The 16,535-nt window shown below is 35.5% G+C and overlaps 2 protein-coding genes across 2 annotated transcripts in view; both read right to left on the reverse strand.

Annotated features, from left to right (window-relative positions):
• LOC149791400 (transient receptor potential cation channel subfamily M member 3-like) overlaps positions 1-8,227 on the reverse strand; it is a 59,997-nt gene extending 51,770 nt beyond the window's left edge. The window contains exon 1 of the mRNA XM_089971349.1: positions 8,056-8,227. Within this exon, the coding sequence (XP_089827475.1) occupies positions 8,056-8,227 (172 nt within the window). The remainder of the gene's footprint in view (positions 1-8,055) is intronic.
• A 969-nt stretch (positions 8,228-9,196) lies between these two features.
• LOC149791401 (transient receptor potential cation channel subfamily M member-like 2) overlaps positions 9,197-16,535 on the reverse strand; it is a 48,286-nt gene continuing 40,947 nt past the window's right edge. The window contains exons 6-9 of the mRNA XM_089969193.1: positions 15,687-15,850; positions 14,611-14,809; positions 12,214-12,320; positions 9,197-9,324 (exon numbers count right to left, since the gene is read on the reverse strand). Of these exons, the coding sequence (XP_089825319.1) occupies positions 9,202-9,324; positions 12,214-12,320; positions 14,611-14,809; positions 15,687-15,850 (593 nt within the window). The 3' untranslated portion in view covers positions 9,197-9,201. The remainder of the gene's footprint in view (positions 9,325-12,213; positions 12,321-14,610; positions 14,810-15,686; positions 15,851-16,535) is intronic.

The raw sequence follows: 16,535 nt of genomic DNA on the forward strand, positions 1-16,535 counted from the left end.
GCGAAGCTGCTTTTCCACTTCGATTATTTTTCGACGTCGGTAAGAAGGAGGGTACATCATAGTTTGTCTAATAATACAGTCGCATAGCACAATTGTTCGACAGGCAGACCCTGTCCGGTCTCATCACGTCCAGGCGCAATATGCACACATGCCAGTTAACTTTATTTGCCGGAACAATTGCCATACAATTATAGAAAACCTCTGCCTCAAGAATACATAAATCTCCGGAGACTGTGCTTTCTGTTCCCTTTTCATTGAATAAGACACCAACCTCGCCAGCATCTTCTACTCAAAAGATAGTTTTTGCTCAATAACTTTTTATACGAACAAGATCGTCCTTGTTGTAGATTAACAGCCTAGTTATTTTCGTCTCACTTGAGTTAATGTGGTGTAAAATATTCATTCGTGTCCGTAACTGAGGTGGATACAGCGGTGAATATCACTTTACTGTTATATAAACAATCCCTTAGAAGTTTATCATCTCTATGTGATGTCAACGTTTAAATATTTGTTTATGTAATGATTCCAAGCCATCCTTGAGTTAGTAATAATATATCAAGGTGGTTCCACGAGCAATTTATACTGGAACTTTAACAAAATTATATGACAGATAATACGGTGACACCACTTTTCCCCAGATATTCCTCGTGAAGTTGAGCAAAATTGTTATCGGTGTCTGCATCCTCTGCCAGCTGATCCTACACATCGTCGGTAGATTCTCCACCTTAATCAACGAGGTCCTTACGTATTTATACAACGATATAATTTGATCAAATGCATAAATGCCAATGACGATTACGTACCCGTTACGATAAACATGGAGTGCTTCACATTCAGTTTCATCTCCAGTGATCAACGGTGATGATAAAGCAACTATGTAACTTTCCATGCATATACTGCTTGGTCTTGTAATTTTTTGTATATTGCTGATAAATAATTAAGATCAAAATGCCGCTTGTTATTTAACACCATTGCCGTTCGACCCCACGTGACTTTAGTTATGTTGCGATACAAGTATGCTCCGGGCTCGAGCACCTTTAAGATGTAACCTTTAGGTTTATTAGGACTATTTTTATGACGTAGATATAAGATTTACTAGTTTACTACGATTGCGTCAGATTTTTCTTGTCTTGTTTGATTGATATTCCCATAGCAAAGCTCCATGAATTTACTACACGTGGTGTTTAAGGGCACGTTAGCAATTTCTTATTGCACATATTGTTTGTTGCACTTTCAGATGTATCGACAGTGCCTTTGATAAACTCAACCGACACGCCTGCGTCTATTGTTCCACCGTTTTCAGCGATCTCAGCCATGTTCTTTGCAATTGTACCTCTGGTGTCATAAAAAAATATTTGAATGTCAGCATTAGCCGGTTAAAATTACCATTTTGATCTTCAAAAATCACAAGCTCACCTGAATCGAATGAACAACGCAACTAGTAAACTCAGACAAATCATTTTGGTGGCAAATCGTCTTAGATCCAAATCAATACCGTGTCGTCAAACTCACTAACTTCCGTAATGTTAATGGAAATTTTGTGGAGTATTAAATGTACTTTAATGGAAATGAATATGTGGTTTCGGGTTGTGTTCAGCAACTGCACGCAACGCTTCAAGAAGAAGATGTCCGTATATGTGTCTATCCAACAGAATTTGTATTGGCAGAGTCGAACGAAACAGTATATGTTATCCAGGTCCATCGTACTGGCTTACATAATCAGCAGCTTCAACAGGCAAAGTCCATTCGTATTAAAATACAAGGGATGTTGAGATGTTTTTACGTATGAGATCCAGTAGTGCCAGGTCTTGTTGTTAAATCCAGTATGACGAAGCCGGGTTCACGTGTGCGTGGCACTATTGATGAAAATTCATTTCGCATAAAGACATCGAGACTAAGTTTTATTGCGTTTGCCATGCAGTTCCAACAACCCCTAACGTTGCAGCTTCTGCACCTGCTGCAGCCGCTTCTGCGAACAACGCTGGATTTGCTCCAAGCAATCAAAATATTCCATCAGTTCCATGCATTTGTGTTACAGCAGATTTGGATAATGTTACTATCGCCGACGTTTTTTCGTGTTTTTCAAAATTAGCCACATGGGGACATTGCCATTTTCAGAGTGACGCATTATTGTTTCTGATTGCATACTTGCTTGTATTTGTCCCAGCTGCCTCGCACAAACGACCACCTTCACTTTGTGATAAGACAATATTTTTAAAATTCATAACAGGTTTAATTATGCATTTGCCACAGGTGCATCGATAACTTTCATTCGACCACCAGCACTGTTCAATAACATTGGCTTTTCAGAAATCATCACAGTTTATCACATGTAATTAGCACCAACGGGAGTTACAGGTGCATACAAATGCATGTCGACAACTAATTACCTCAACAACTTCAGATGCTCCAAAGAAAATTAATACATTGGGTACAAGGTATGAAAGTCTTTTCGGGAAATTAAATACACCAGTGTCGACGTTCTGATACCGGCCCATGTACGACCACATACTGCGATATGCAAGTCCAACATGAGGAGCGTCGGATGCATAGACATGAAGGATTTCGCCTGAGGGTTCCCGCTGTCCGTTTAACCGCAAAGAAACTTCAGTGACTAATAAGGTGTCAAATAACATTTTGTTTGGCTCCTGGTTATTATCTAGATATGTAACTTGAAACGTCAGAACACTTTTTTGGGGCAGTAAGACCATGTTGAGGGCTTATTTACCAAGCAAATTGTCTCGCGATTCTAGATAGGAGTGTCACTGTTATTCAGAATATATATATATATATATATATATATATATATATATATATATATATATATATATATATATATATATATATATATATATATATATATATATATATATATATGCCGGAAGAGGGAGAAGGTGGGCAATGTCATGTTGCTGACACTGTATGATCCGTGGATGTATTTACTATCACTTAACAAACTGATATTCCGAGAACTTCCCCGATTGGACTAAAACAACCAAGCAGGAAATTTGTGTGAGTATAATTGCGAATGGAAGTCGTTCCAGCAGGATTTGTATTAACGCGGTAAATGCTCTAGTGACTGTTCGTGGACTTCAATCGTAAGTCGGTTGACAACATCACAATGACCAAACGCTTAAGTGGTAATTCAGCGGGTAGTATCCATGGTTTGGTATCAAGTGAGAACAAACTCACTTTGGTGCCTCGGTAAACACCTATGCGATGTTTCTGGCACTATATCATAGTTGCAGTGTATACGAACTCACGTCAGTCTCAAAGAATTTCCAAGTACAGCTTGTGCTTGAAATCCTTCAAAACAAATGTTCTAGGAGTTAACAACAGTTGTTTACAGTTCCGGTTGCAGTCCCACAGTCTTCGACTGGTTTCACCGATCATTAGTTTTGGACCTTACCAACAACCTTTTCAATTGCGTTGCTAAATAACGGCAGTTGTTTTGGATACTCGTTTGTATCAAATTATTTTACTAAACATGGTTGTGCCACGTCCGCGCACACATCATCGGTGGTAATATGTGTCAGCAACGAGTCAATGTTGGTGTACATCATCTTGACTCGATTTATGTAAAATGATCTTGTCGCAGTGGAACTTGTACATGACCAGCTTTGACAAGTCCAGTACTGACAAACCAACATAAACTGGATTTCTCAGCGGTAGTTTTCATTGTTTGAATGGGAAGGGCAAAAAGACCACCAGGAAAGATTTTTCATGATTCAAATGCCGAGTCAGCGACAAGCCTTCGAAGTTTGTCTTGTTCACTATCACGGACAAGATCTATGCGGACTCGTTTGCACAAATTCCCAATGGTTTTTCAAAACACGGCATTGTCATGATCTTCAAGAAAAACCTTCTCAAAGTCATTGGTAGCCTTTTTTCTCAGATCCGTATTCATCTGAATATACGAAGCCATCCTAGGCTGCTGGCGAAATACGAGTACTCGATGGACCTTGGTCATACTCACAACCAGTCGCAGATAAAGTTGTATGATTCGTACCTGCAGTTCATAATTGTGTTTGGTCCATAGACTTGGTACTAGTTTTTTTGGTGCATTCAGTGTATTTGATCCATATTCATCAACGATATAGCATTGATACTGGGACAACCATGTGGTTCTGGTGTCAGCGGATAATCCTTGTGCACATTGTGTAAATGTTTGGGGTATTCGTTATGAACTTCAAAGAAGGATCGGTGGTAGATGTTAATGCTGTAATCGTGCACATGCTTTTCTATATCCACTTGCGCAGGATCAATCCACTGAAATCTACCAAACTGGCAGCGATTGCATCATCGCAAATTCATAGAGGTTATTTTCGCAATATCCAAGGTGATACTGATAAAGAGAGCGGCGTCATACACGCCGATGTTTGGATTGTTGGCACGAGTGTAAATGTGACCTATCATTGCTATTTTGCAACAAAGTGAACGCCCGATGGACAAATGTTGGTCAATATCGGCGAGCAATTCCTGCTTAAGCTCGCTTATTGACAATAATGCATCCCAACATATACCCTCTGATTCCACTGCTCATGGCTGGTGAGCAGTTGATGGGTGCAAAATACACACATGCCACCTCTGCATGCCACAACTGCATGGATATGTCTTACCGTGATGCATACTGTGTTGGTTAAGCAGCCGAGCAAGATTCTTTATCCATATCTAGTGAGATACCGAATCTGATTCGATCATTTCACTTTCTAATAACAAATCAGTCTAGATTCGTCCATGCTGCCGATGTGGGGATAATGCAAACGGTTTAAAGCTTGTGTTGTAAGTGAACACATTAACTGAGATATCTGGGTTAAGTGTTTTAAATTTGTTCAGTGTGACTTTAGTAAAATTGACTTTACCCAGGAGCTGCCAGTATTTTCGAGTTGTACTTCAGCTTTTATTATCTTTCAGGAGTCCATCCTGATCCTGCATTCTTGAGTTTCTGCAACGTTTCGAGAATTTTTTTCTATTTTCTTCACCAATTTTATCGTTGATGGCGCTGATATTTATACTGTTCAAAATTACGACGCCACCACTATGAATCGAGGATTTTCTAGTTCTGAATCCTTCCATGTCAAGTGGCATAACCAAATAGGCGCTAAGAACAATGTCTGCTTAAACACTAGACTGTCCGAAGTTTTGTAATACTGATACGATTCCAGCAATCGTATGAATTAACATTTGTTGGGTGTATCTGCCTGGTTTGTATGTGGGTTGGATAATTGCCACGTGATTCTCTATTTGCCCTTGCCCTTTTGAAATTTGTTTTCAGGTATTTATGTTTGCTGTGATTTGCACGAAAATACTTGGCTGCTTCAGTAGCAATAGCAGATGTAAAACTACTGAGACTGTTTAATTCATGACGCAAGGCTGTCAACTTTTCTTGCACCTCTTGGTATTCAGATATTATTATCAATCGCAAATTGTTCGAGTTGTTGTGCTGTTGTTTTATTAGTAATCGTTGATGTTGCAGTGGCAACCGGTGGTGGCGATGGTGGACCAAGTGGGTCTCAATAATTTAAATATGTCAGCCTTTATTATACAACATGGTATGTATAGTTCGTGTTGATGTGCGATCTGTTTGAGCTCAGGCTCGGTACGCATGCGCCTCTAATTAAGTGGATCAATGACTTATTTTAAGGATTGAGCTTTACCAGGATTAAAAACTTTAATCGCTTCAGTAGTACCTATGATTTCAATTATTTCTATTTTATTGTCTTTTGTATATGTCTGTGCAATGACAGGTATCGGTTTATTTTCTCGCGTCAAATGGTATTCACGAACAAATCGACATAGTCGGCAAAATTGATTATATGACTTGACCCCGATACCATATGTAAGACATGTCATGTACCTGGTCCATTACGTAACACCACCGTATTTGTTTCACTGTGCTCGTAATGCCATGTTCTGCACAAAGTTAGCATATTCCAACATAGGAACCTTTGCATTTATTATTCCTAGTGGATATTTTTATATAAAGGCGATAGTGCTTATCTAATTGTGCGTAAACACTGCTGTGTTGTGTTATCTTGTTATAATACTCCGGTGCTACTTTATACAAAAACCAATGGAATCTGATGTCAGCACAATTAATACTAAGTTGTTGATCAGCCCTTGTCAAATAATTAATTACGGCTATTTCAGGGTACTGATAGCGAAATTGCTTTGCGCGCGCTAAATATAATATCTTTCATGAAAAAGTCTGCATCGATAATCTCAAATGGTCCATCACTGAGTACAGCACCAGCATGAATTTTGACAGAATTCTGAACGTATCTAATAATGTCAAACGTCTTGCAAAATGTATCTTTGCTTTTCAGATATTTATCTTCGACAACTGCCGTTACTGATTTTATCAAATACTTACGCTGCATCACTTCTGCATCGTAATATATTACTTTGCAACGCAAATACAGTCGTCTGGCATGATAGGATTTGATTTCCATACTAATACACAAAAGCATTTGTTTATTTGATTTGTTCTTCGATATCATCTTTATTACAGCTGGAATATGTTTCACTAAAATTATCAAAAAACTTTAGATTCAGTGGGCGAATTATTACTTTTCTCTTGCGACTTTACTTTTCACATCACTATATTTATAATCGTGTTTTGCTAGTAAATCTGCCCTAGTTTATCTCGTTCCATTTCTTAGATCACCTCCAAATTATTCGTCTGATCAATGTGCTTATATAATATCTATGAGAATGCATACAGAGTATTTTGAGCCTCTTTGAGAAATCTATATAATGCATCCAAACAATAAAGCTATCTCAGTTCCTACGTTGTATTCTTTATACTCTAGTCGATTGGTAAATTAATTATGTGAAGATAGACCTGCATAAATCCCTTCAAAATATTTTGAGGGGTCAAAAGGGTCAAACGCCCACTTTTCACCACTCATCAGTATCGCTTATTCATGTATACGGTAGATATGGTCATAGATCCCATTTCAATAATAAATCGTATTATTATTATTATAGCATACATTCATATTCTCTTATCCTACCCGTATGGATATAAACGTTTAGGACTTCCATGAATAAAAACGGGACTAACGGGTATAGTACAGAGGCTGCAATTTACGTTATATGTTTATAATGAATATATATTTGTTTACTATCACAATGAATATAAGTAGTTTTACCAAATATAATCTAGTATTGCAGCCATCTGCACATAATTTGTCACATCATGACTGCGAATTAGCAATATCAAATGTTTTTAAGAAACTTACAAAGAATCCATGGGGTTAATAAGAAATCCTGTATATGTAAGTGACACTCTCCTCGCATTCCATAGTTTGCATCAGCAAATCTATGCAGAATCTATTTTTCACTAATACATTCGACTCGATTATGACCACACTGTATGTATGATCAAAAATCGACTCTTATATTTATTTTATTTCTCAACAGCTACTGCAACATCACATTCGTGTGAAAACCTCATTCATAATCATATAGATGGTTAAATGTTTAGTGCCGTAAATTAGGTATAATCATCATCATAATCCTGTTCTGGAGAAAACTTAAAAGGGTAATATCAAGGTAACTGCAAAGCTAATTCAAGTAACAAATCCAAAATTAGTCTAACTATAAAAAATATACAAAAGTATTTTATGAACAATTATCATGCTAGTCTACCTATCTCACATGACTAGCTGAGATGTTTTACCTATCTACAACATATAATACTAAGCTATCTGTAACAATCAGTTATTGTTGGATGTTACTGTTACAGCAGACTCCGAGAAAATCAATTATATTTTTTAACGTTTGTATATCTTGTGTTCAAGTCTATGCTTAACATATGCATTACTGTATTGGAATAGGTATACGTATATCGCATTCATTTGGTTTCATTAAAGCTGTAGAAATCTAATGGAAATTTCTAAATTAATTTAGTTAGTGTGGTGATGAGTTTAAACTAATATTAGAACAAGCAAAATTGGAACGGCTACTTTTGTCACTGTAAATACGATATCATAATATAATTATCTAGTAAGGCAATCAAAACATTTATATTTCACTGCAAGAATCATTTACCTTTCATCAATGCATTAAGCATGACAGCATCAATGCCATGGTTATCTCTGCCCACTTTAAATATATGAATAAGATCGGACTTGGCAAGGCATTCCTTGATTACATCGATATTACAATCTATCTTTTCCTTCTTCATTTTATCCTTGATCTTACATTCCAGGCTTTTTGTCATATGCTTTTCGGTTCTGTTGAAACAAATGTATTATCTATTAAACCATTACTAAAGAGATACTCACTGAGCCATAGTTCAGCGTTTCAACCATTTTCCAGAAAAAAATATTAACAACTAATTAAACAATAAGTGTTAAATTGTTAATATAAATATGTTGTACAATGTATTTATCGACCCAAAGTTTATATTGATCATCAACTGTATCATTAAACACATAGTTTGTCACAAACATGCTGCATACCATGTTTCCGTTACCATTTTTTCAATATTATTATATACTGACTGGCTCCTTTTCCTTTTCTACAATGGTCGCTTCAAAACGAGTGATGGACCGACAAATAAACTCTACCTATCAATCCACTTACAGAAATAACTTAGCTAAAATACCATATATGAAATTTTGTCTGCTAAATTATTAAATCTATCATATATCAGAACTTTTATGCTGAATCTATTCAACAAGACATTTTTTTGATTTGCTTAAAATAATTTTTATATAAATGCTGCATATGATGGGTGATGACGTAATGCCTTACTTCTTACATTTATATTTTTCGTCAAACAGCTTGCATCAAAATAAGAATATCATTACGTTTTATACAGCTTTGTTCTTAGTGATAAGTTCACAAGGTAACGACAACGTGTTTAGAATATATAGCTGGTCTTTAAACCTGAATGCATAATTTTCGTTTTTATTTTACATACATTCGCAAACATTTATTTTGCATTCCAAATACCTAATAATTTGCACATGTATTACCAATATACACGTTGTGTTTCATTTGCGATTAATATCCAGATTTTAATCGAATCTGCCTTAATTCCGTGGTTAGTGTATCAGACTCAGAACCACAATTGTGCTGGCCTAAACTTGGTTTTACTACACTTCCCAAGGCGTGATATAACCTTTCAGAATTTGATGAGCCATCATATACCAACAAACAATTTACGGCACAGAATGTACTTATTCATCTTCAATGAGAATTTGCATTCATAAACCTCATGTTTGCTTGTCCCTCATTATCTTTGTCGTAATCCTCAACCTTTGCCAGGTGTTTGAAAGCATAAGCTAGTATGTCTGCTGCTCCTCCAGATCCCTGCAATAAACAAAATTTAAAGATGCATATTTTCCTCCGATGATTGAGGAACACAATTTTTCATTCTCCTTTGTGGTCTTGAATTTTCAGTGTTCACCTAATACGAAAATATTTCCAGCTTACTTTCATGACTTAACACATGTAAGAAACAAAATTCAATCATTTTTGTGAAACCGATAAACTACGTATATGTTATGCATTTTCGGAATATTCTGTGTATACTCAAACTTTTGTTTTCATTTATATTTCATTATGGGAATATTAGTTCAAACTCTTGGTGTTAATGTATCCATGTTCAAGGAAGAAAGACCATTCACACATTCTACATGCCTTTTGTGTGTTGTTATGTAAACCATTCTCATACTTTTAGAAAACAGTCAACTCTGAATAAAACAATCAGCAAAGGACCCAAATCATGATATAAATTATGTTCCATATTTCTTATAAATGTTTTACATAATACTTTAGATAAAAATGGAAAATGATTGATAAGATTCAATATTTTGTTATATCTGATATGTTGGAATTGTTGACTACTGTCACATGTGGTATAACATCATGAAGCCACATTAGATGCTTAAGATGACTTGGCAGTAAGCATATTTACTGCATAATTCTATCGCTTTGTACATGGTTTATAGTATTCACTCATTAGTTCTGTTACTAAAGAGAGGCCCGGATAGGTCGAGTGTCTAAAGCGCTCACCGTTACCGATCATTGCCATCTCACCTGTGTGCGTGGGTTTGAGTCATGGATTCGGCCAATGTGGGTATGTGAGAAAGCTTGCCAGTAGCTTCTAGTGGGTCGGTGGTTGTTTCCGTTTTTTTTTGCCAGGTTCTTCCTGCACCAGTTATGCTGCCGTGTTTAACTACAACTACAACAGTTACTAAAGAATTGACTTTTAATGGTTCCTAAATTAGGAGAAATTTACAAAAATCACTATAATTTTTAATCGTAAATAAAAAGTTCCAGACCCCTTCCATTAAATTAAAAATCATAATTCATTATAGTAGCTAGTTTTGTAATGGCAACATGTGTACTGATATGTAAAGTATTTTCACCTGTTGTGATTAGATTGTCTGCTTATTAGAAGGCATGCTGCCTTAATGGCAAACACTGCAATAACTTGCACTACGTAATATGTATAAATTCAATTTATAACAAAATTCATTTTTCATTTTAATTGTATGCAATGTTAAATATCAATCAAAACGTTGCCCCGATTAAAGTGTTACATTTGTCAACAACAAATTTGGTTTCAATGTAAATGCCTATCCTGGTGATAGTCAAGGTTACCTTGGATTGTATGATTCGTAACTTACAAACTTAAAAAGGTTGCAACAAATTAATATGTATTAATATGTAATGCACTTTAATGTTAGTGTGATATTTAAGAAAATGGGAGAAAATTGAGAATATCAATGACCACCTTGAATCGTTCATATGGGATTGGACAAAGGACCACATATGTGAAAAGCTGTTCAATTCTATATTTAAAACTAATATTCTATTATTATCAGTCAACTTTTAAGTATGTTTGCATTAGTCGTCTGCACCTTAAGTGTTACCTATACTTGTGGCATAACTTCCCAATCAAAAGCAAACTTCCCAATCAAAAGCAAACTTCCCAAAACTTTGCATGTCTTTGAACCGTTTGGATTATTGTGGGTGTCAATCTATAGCACTGTTTGTATATAAGCAATGTTGTACAATTGAGAATAAGTTATTAGGTCATGCAAGCCTATAAAAAACGACTGGACAGTTTCATTAACGCTAAACTTTTTCTCACCACTAACTGGGTGATCTACTTATTCATACTTAATTACAGATCTTTTTGAATTGTTTTCAGCATTGAAAATGATCTTTTCACACCTGCATTGCTGTGAATCGGTGTAAAATATGCATTCGCCAAATTGTTTATTTTGTCAGCTCTTGCAATTCCTGTTTGTGTATTATATGTGATATTTAACATTTTCATTGCAAAAAGGGATCACCAGTTCATACTGCTCCTAGCATTAAAATTTTATCTACCAAGATCATTCTGCTTAGCTTATTATTGAATTACATGTGTAGAGGAAATTCAAACATTTGCTGATCACAAACAATTCAATAATATTTAACAGCGTTCCCATGCTTTCTTAATAGGAAATTTTGGTTTGTATAATTTCTAATGAATTGGGTTGTTCCACTTTGTAAACTTTATATATGCCTGCTAACTACAGCAATGTTGAAGGTACCAGTAACACAAAATAGCTCAAGCTACTGTCAATAAGTGGATGATTATTTATCGCGTACTGCGTTTAACTTTCAAATCATATCAATGGCAATTAACTGTATTAAACAGCAAAGGAATATTAATGTTTCAAGAGCATATACCATGATGATATGGCAATCACAACTGTTTACTGTTTACACGGTAAACACATGAACATGTTATATGCTATATGTTTTAAAGTGTCATATTAAGAATATTGTTTATAAAAGTACGATTGTATTGGACGGTTTGGCTATAACACTTTCGCTTGTTTATATTGCAAACAAGAAATCGGACTAGAAACATCATCACAATACAAATATTTTCAAGGATTTAACAACCAGTCCTTATTGTAGTAAACATCATAGGTTTAGTTTTCAATCAAAAAAGCCTACTAAACACGCACATCAGATATAACGATACATGATTTGCATACGAATGCAATTAATGTAGACCTAGGTTGACCATTGCTCTAACTGAACAACATTATACTATGTTTGTTTGAAATTTACAGTAAAAAGAATATCTTCTATGCAGACGATCCCGGTCTAGGTGATACACATTTGATTCATCTTGTTCTAGTGTAACTGCAGTATTAAATGTTATAATTTATATACAATTCAGTTTTCTGTTACCTCTATAATGACAACCGGTGTATTGTCCTTCAGAGCATTATTAACTGTCGTCAATGTACGACTTCGTCCTCCTAGAACCATTATTAATACAAGTACTGGTAGGACATCTGCAATGAATGGTATAAGAAACACAGATTTTACATTCAACACAGCATGCTTACAGGGCATACTTTAACTTCATATATGATATGCCACGAACACGTTACTTTACATCAATCTTTGTCCTTTTCATGTAGTTGCCTCAGACTAAACGTCACGCTGCTGAAATTACAAGGTCCTGAGACGTTCCTCTGGATCGGAACGTTTGCTAGATAGAATAACCGTTAAACCAAAAAGTAATCCAAGAACGTCACAATTGTGTTCTCCAACAATATGATATCGGAAACTTTTGAGAGTGTGAGGATGTACATCTATTGGCACTGCAAGATTTTTAAAATGCTGGAATATAAGAATACATAATTTAGCGAAGGGAGTATATACAGCTCAACTCGATGGTGTAGATTTATTTTATCTGTGATATGCTATTTATAAAGGCATCATGACATCTTTATATTTTAGGAGAAATACTCAAATTGGGCATGGTGAGTTGCTGATAAGAAATACACAGAAGCAATAAATAATTATATAAGTGAAACAAATATTTGTTAAATAACTCATATTATAGTAACGATATATAATGCACAACTCAGGAGGACCTTATAGATTCTCTTAATGTTGTAATCTAGCCTATAATTGGGACCACCTTCAATGCCTATACTATATTTAGTGTATGCAAGCAATGATGCTTTTATCACCATGTATCTTCTCACTAATGATACACTGGGTGATAAAGGTGCGAATAGACCACAACGAATACAGTAAACCCTGATCCATATACTGGAAGACTTGTCTTTGCAGATGATATTAGTCTGATGGCACACACTCCAGCACATGCAGCTAAGGAGCTTATTTTCTCGAACCCAAACTAACAGCCTAGAGATACCTGCCGACCATACGAAATGCTATTGAGAATGTCGCTAAGTTCCAATACTTTGGCATCATTGTTAACAAGTCAGGAGGACAGATGAGGGTTCCAAAGGCAAGCACTCTCGGGCCACTGGAGAAACAAAACTTCAACTCCAGTGACTTCATCTGCGCTGGTTCATATGGCAGAGACCGGGAGACAAACAAACTTGAAACACCAGCTACAGATTTTCGTCACTACTTGTCTCCAACAGATCCTGTACATCAGATGGCCACATTGAATCAGGAACCAGGAATTATGGCAAATGACATTATATACATAAATATCCAACTTAAAGGAACGCAACAGGAGATGGACTGGACATACCCTATCGAGAGTCCAGCCGGACATAGCACGCCATGCCCTGGACTGGAACCCTGAAGGCAAACGCAGAAGGGAATGATCAGCCATGACTTGTGTAGAACACTCTGTACCAAATTTAAGACCATCCCCATTTGAAAGAAGGTGGAATAACAGATAGCCCTAGATAGAGAGCAGCCGTGAAGACCCGAAGTACCAGTCTGAACAAAGAGGAATGATGATGGTCTAAACATTTTAGAAACCAAGACTTTGAAATACAGCAATTCTTAAACATACAAACTCTATGTGTGAATTTATTTTTATATTTTGATAAAACATGACACAAATAATTTTAAACTATAGATGTTGCCTACATTACCAAACATTTACATTCAGCCTGGCTCATTGCATAAGATCGGAATCTTTAAACTAAGTTTTGAAATTATACTTCAGTGTTTAGGACTGAATTTGTACATTAGAACGAATGCATATCTCTTCATTATCATGACAATATAAGTATGAGATGAAATTGAATAAATATGTCCCAAAATATTATCTTTTCCTTGAAATTATTTTAACTTCCATCTCCAGAATATGTTGAACCTTTCTGCACCTAGTAAGACCGGAAGATACTAAATTCTTCTTTTTCTACGTTACATTTTTACCACTGATAATAATAATAATAATAATAATAATAATAATAATAATATTATTATTATTATTATTATTATTATTATTATTAAAAATAATGAGCAGTACATGCGAAAAAAGTACATTTAACTGTGATACGTATAGATAATGTGATGTCAGATGAGACCTGAATATAAGAAAAACTTTTAACTTGATTGTGAGAGTGAATTTCCCTAATCAGCCAATTTTTTTAATGAACTACAAAAATAACATTGTTTGTGATTGGTCAACAAAAAATCTAAAGCTGAAACCCAGACGTTTTAAAGTTTTCGTTGTCTGCTTACCATTCTCAGTAATGAACTTGTTTTGTATGTGATTAAGTGATGGCAGATCTGGTCATCACTCTTTACAGACAGACATTGCTTGGATGCAGGAAATTATTAAATATCAAGAAAGAGCATTACCATGTTTTTTGTCTGTTGTCATTTTGGATATTGCCTGTTCCAGTCGAACCCTGAAATCACTGATACTATCGTTCTCAGTTTCAATCTTGTGCTGGATTCCATCATCCACTAAAATATAGTGACTGTGATTTGGGTCCAGAAAGCACTCATTTGAATTTGGCTTCCCGTTGATATGGTATTTCGCAGGCTCAGATGTCCCCTATATCAAGATAAAGTATCACAAGTTATAAAAAATCGTCCATTTGTTTAACTGATATTTTTTTCTTCTTCTGAATTTATCATTTTTATGTTATGCAGACATTAGCATGGTTGAGAAAGTGAGGGTTGACTAATTATCTAACAAAGAAGAAAAGAATTATGTTGTTTCCACAGAAAAGTCATTTTAATTGCTTATTTGAAAATGAACTTTGAAGCACACAAAACGGATTTACGGTATTTTTGTAATATATCATTTATATCATTGCATATTAATTAGAATGGCGGAATTAGGATTATGAGATACTTAGACTGAGTATCTGCAAGGTCAGTGATGTAATTCCTTGATCAAGCTCTATTTAGGGCAGTTCTAAATTAGGGATAATATAGTTATTATATTTGTGTGTAGGTGTCATTATATTCGCGTGGTCTAACCGATATTGACTGGCATCCTATACAGGGCTTGATGCCAGAGTCTGCCAGCATTGGTTCACAAACGTAGAATCGATTTAGTCATTTAAATTTGAATAAAGCAAATTTATATTCTCCTATAAAGAAAAAGTAAATGGATTAATGCAGGCGTGGAGACGTTTAGACCCATATCTTCGTCAATTAAATTAACTATATTCTGAGTATCAGCTTGTTTATGGCAGAGCAGTATGTGTGTATCTATAGGGCTTAATTATCACATCAGTACGAATTTGGCTATATAGTGCCAATGACACTAACTATTTTTAAAAATCTTCTATTTACGTTTGATAGTTTGTACAGTAAAAGTTCCCACTTTTTAACAAACATGCAACAAAGAACATAGTGAACAGACTTAATAGTTATTTTAAAAATTACATGGATAAACAACATCATATCACACATAATATCACCTCTTTGAGCTCCAGGTCCCTTCTGTTCTGAATGACTCCCCATGGTGCTATACCAATGGCAACAGCTGGTTTCCGATTTCTAGTGTTCATTGGATTCTTTCTTACTGCTTCTCCAACATTTTTCACAACACCAGCATAGGTCCCTCCAGTTATAATCCAGGCACCTGAAAGAAACGTAGTTGTGCTATGTTACGTCCCATCTATATCTTGAAAATCAAAAGGCACAAATAAAATTCCATGCAATGCTAAGTAATTGGAATTACTTTATTACCTGACAATACTATTAGTGTATCACATTAAACAGAATACAACTGTCGCCACGTCAAACCCTTTATTTGGAGGAATTAGCTGATTTAAGCAGAATACTAAGAAAGCATTCTCGAAAGAGGAAGTTCTGGTGTAACATGTATTTACTTGAGCCGATCATTGTCAGACCCTTTAGTCAGGGTTTGTCTAAAACCTATGATGCTTCTAGATCAATACTGGCCTGCACAAAGACAATTCTGGTAAAAAAATAAACTGTTAGGATATAATGGTTAATCACTTATCAACATTTAACAATGGAATATATACGTACGTTTTCGGCAATGATGTTACCGATTGAAATTTGAATTTGAAACAAATCTGATGATTGCAATTACAACTGTGCGTTGTTGCAGTGCACGTTGATTTTTACTGGAAAATCAGTTTGAACCAAGCTTATCAGCATCTGGTACAACTGACTTCTGAGCGCACGGACTCCATAACAAACTAGTCACAAGTGCCATTGATTGACATTAACACTAGTACGTTTAGCACATAATCATCCAATAATGTTACACTTGTTCAAGCAGCGGAAGGGGCCCAACT

This window comes from Sinohyriopsis cumingii, chromosome 9, assembly GCF_028554795.1.
Source record: "Sinohyriopsis cumingii isolate HCF-2022 chromosome 9, ASM2855479v2, whole genome shotgun sequence".
Classification (NCBI taxonomy): Eukaryota; Metazoa; Mollusca; class Bivalvia; order Unionida; family Unionidae; genus Sinohyriopsis; species Sinohyriopsis cumingii.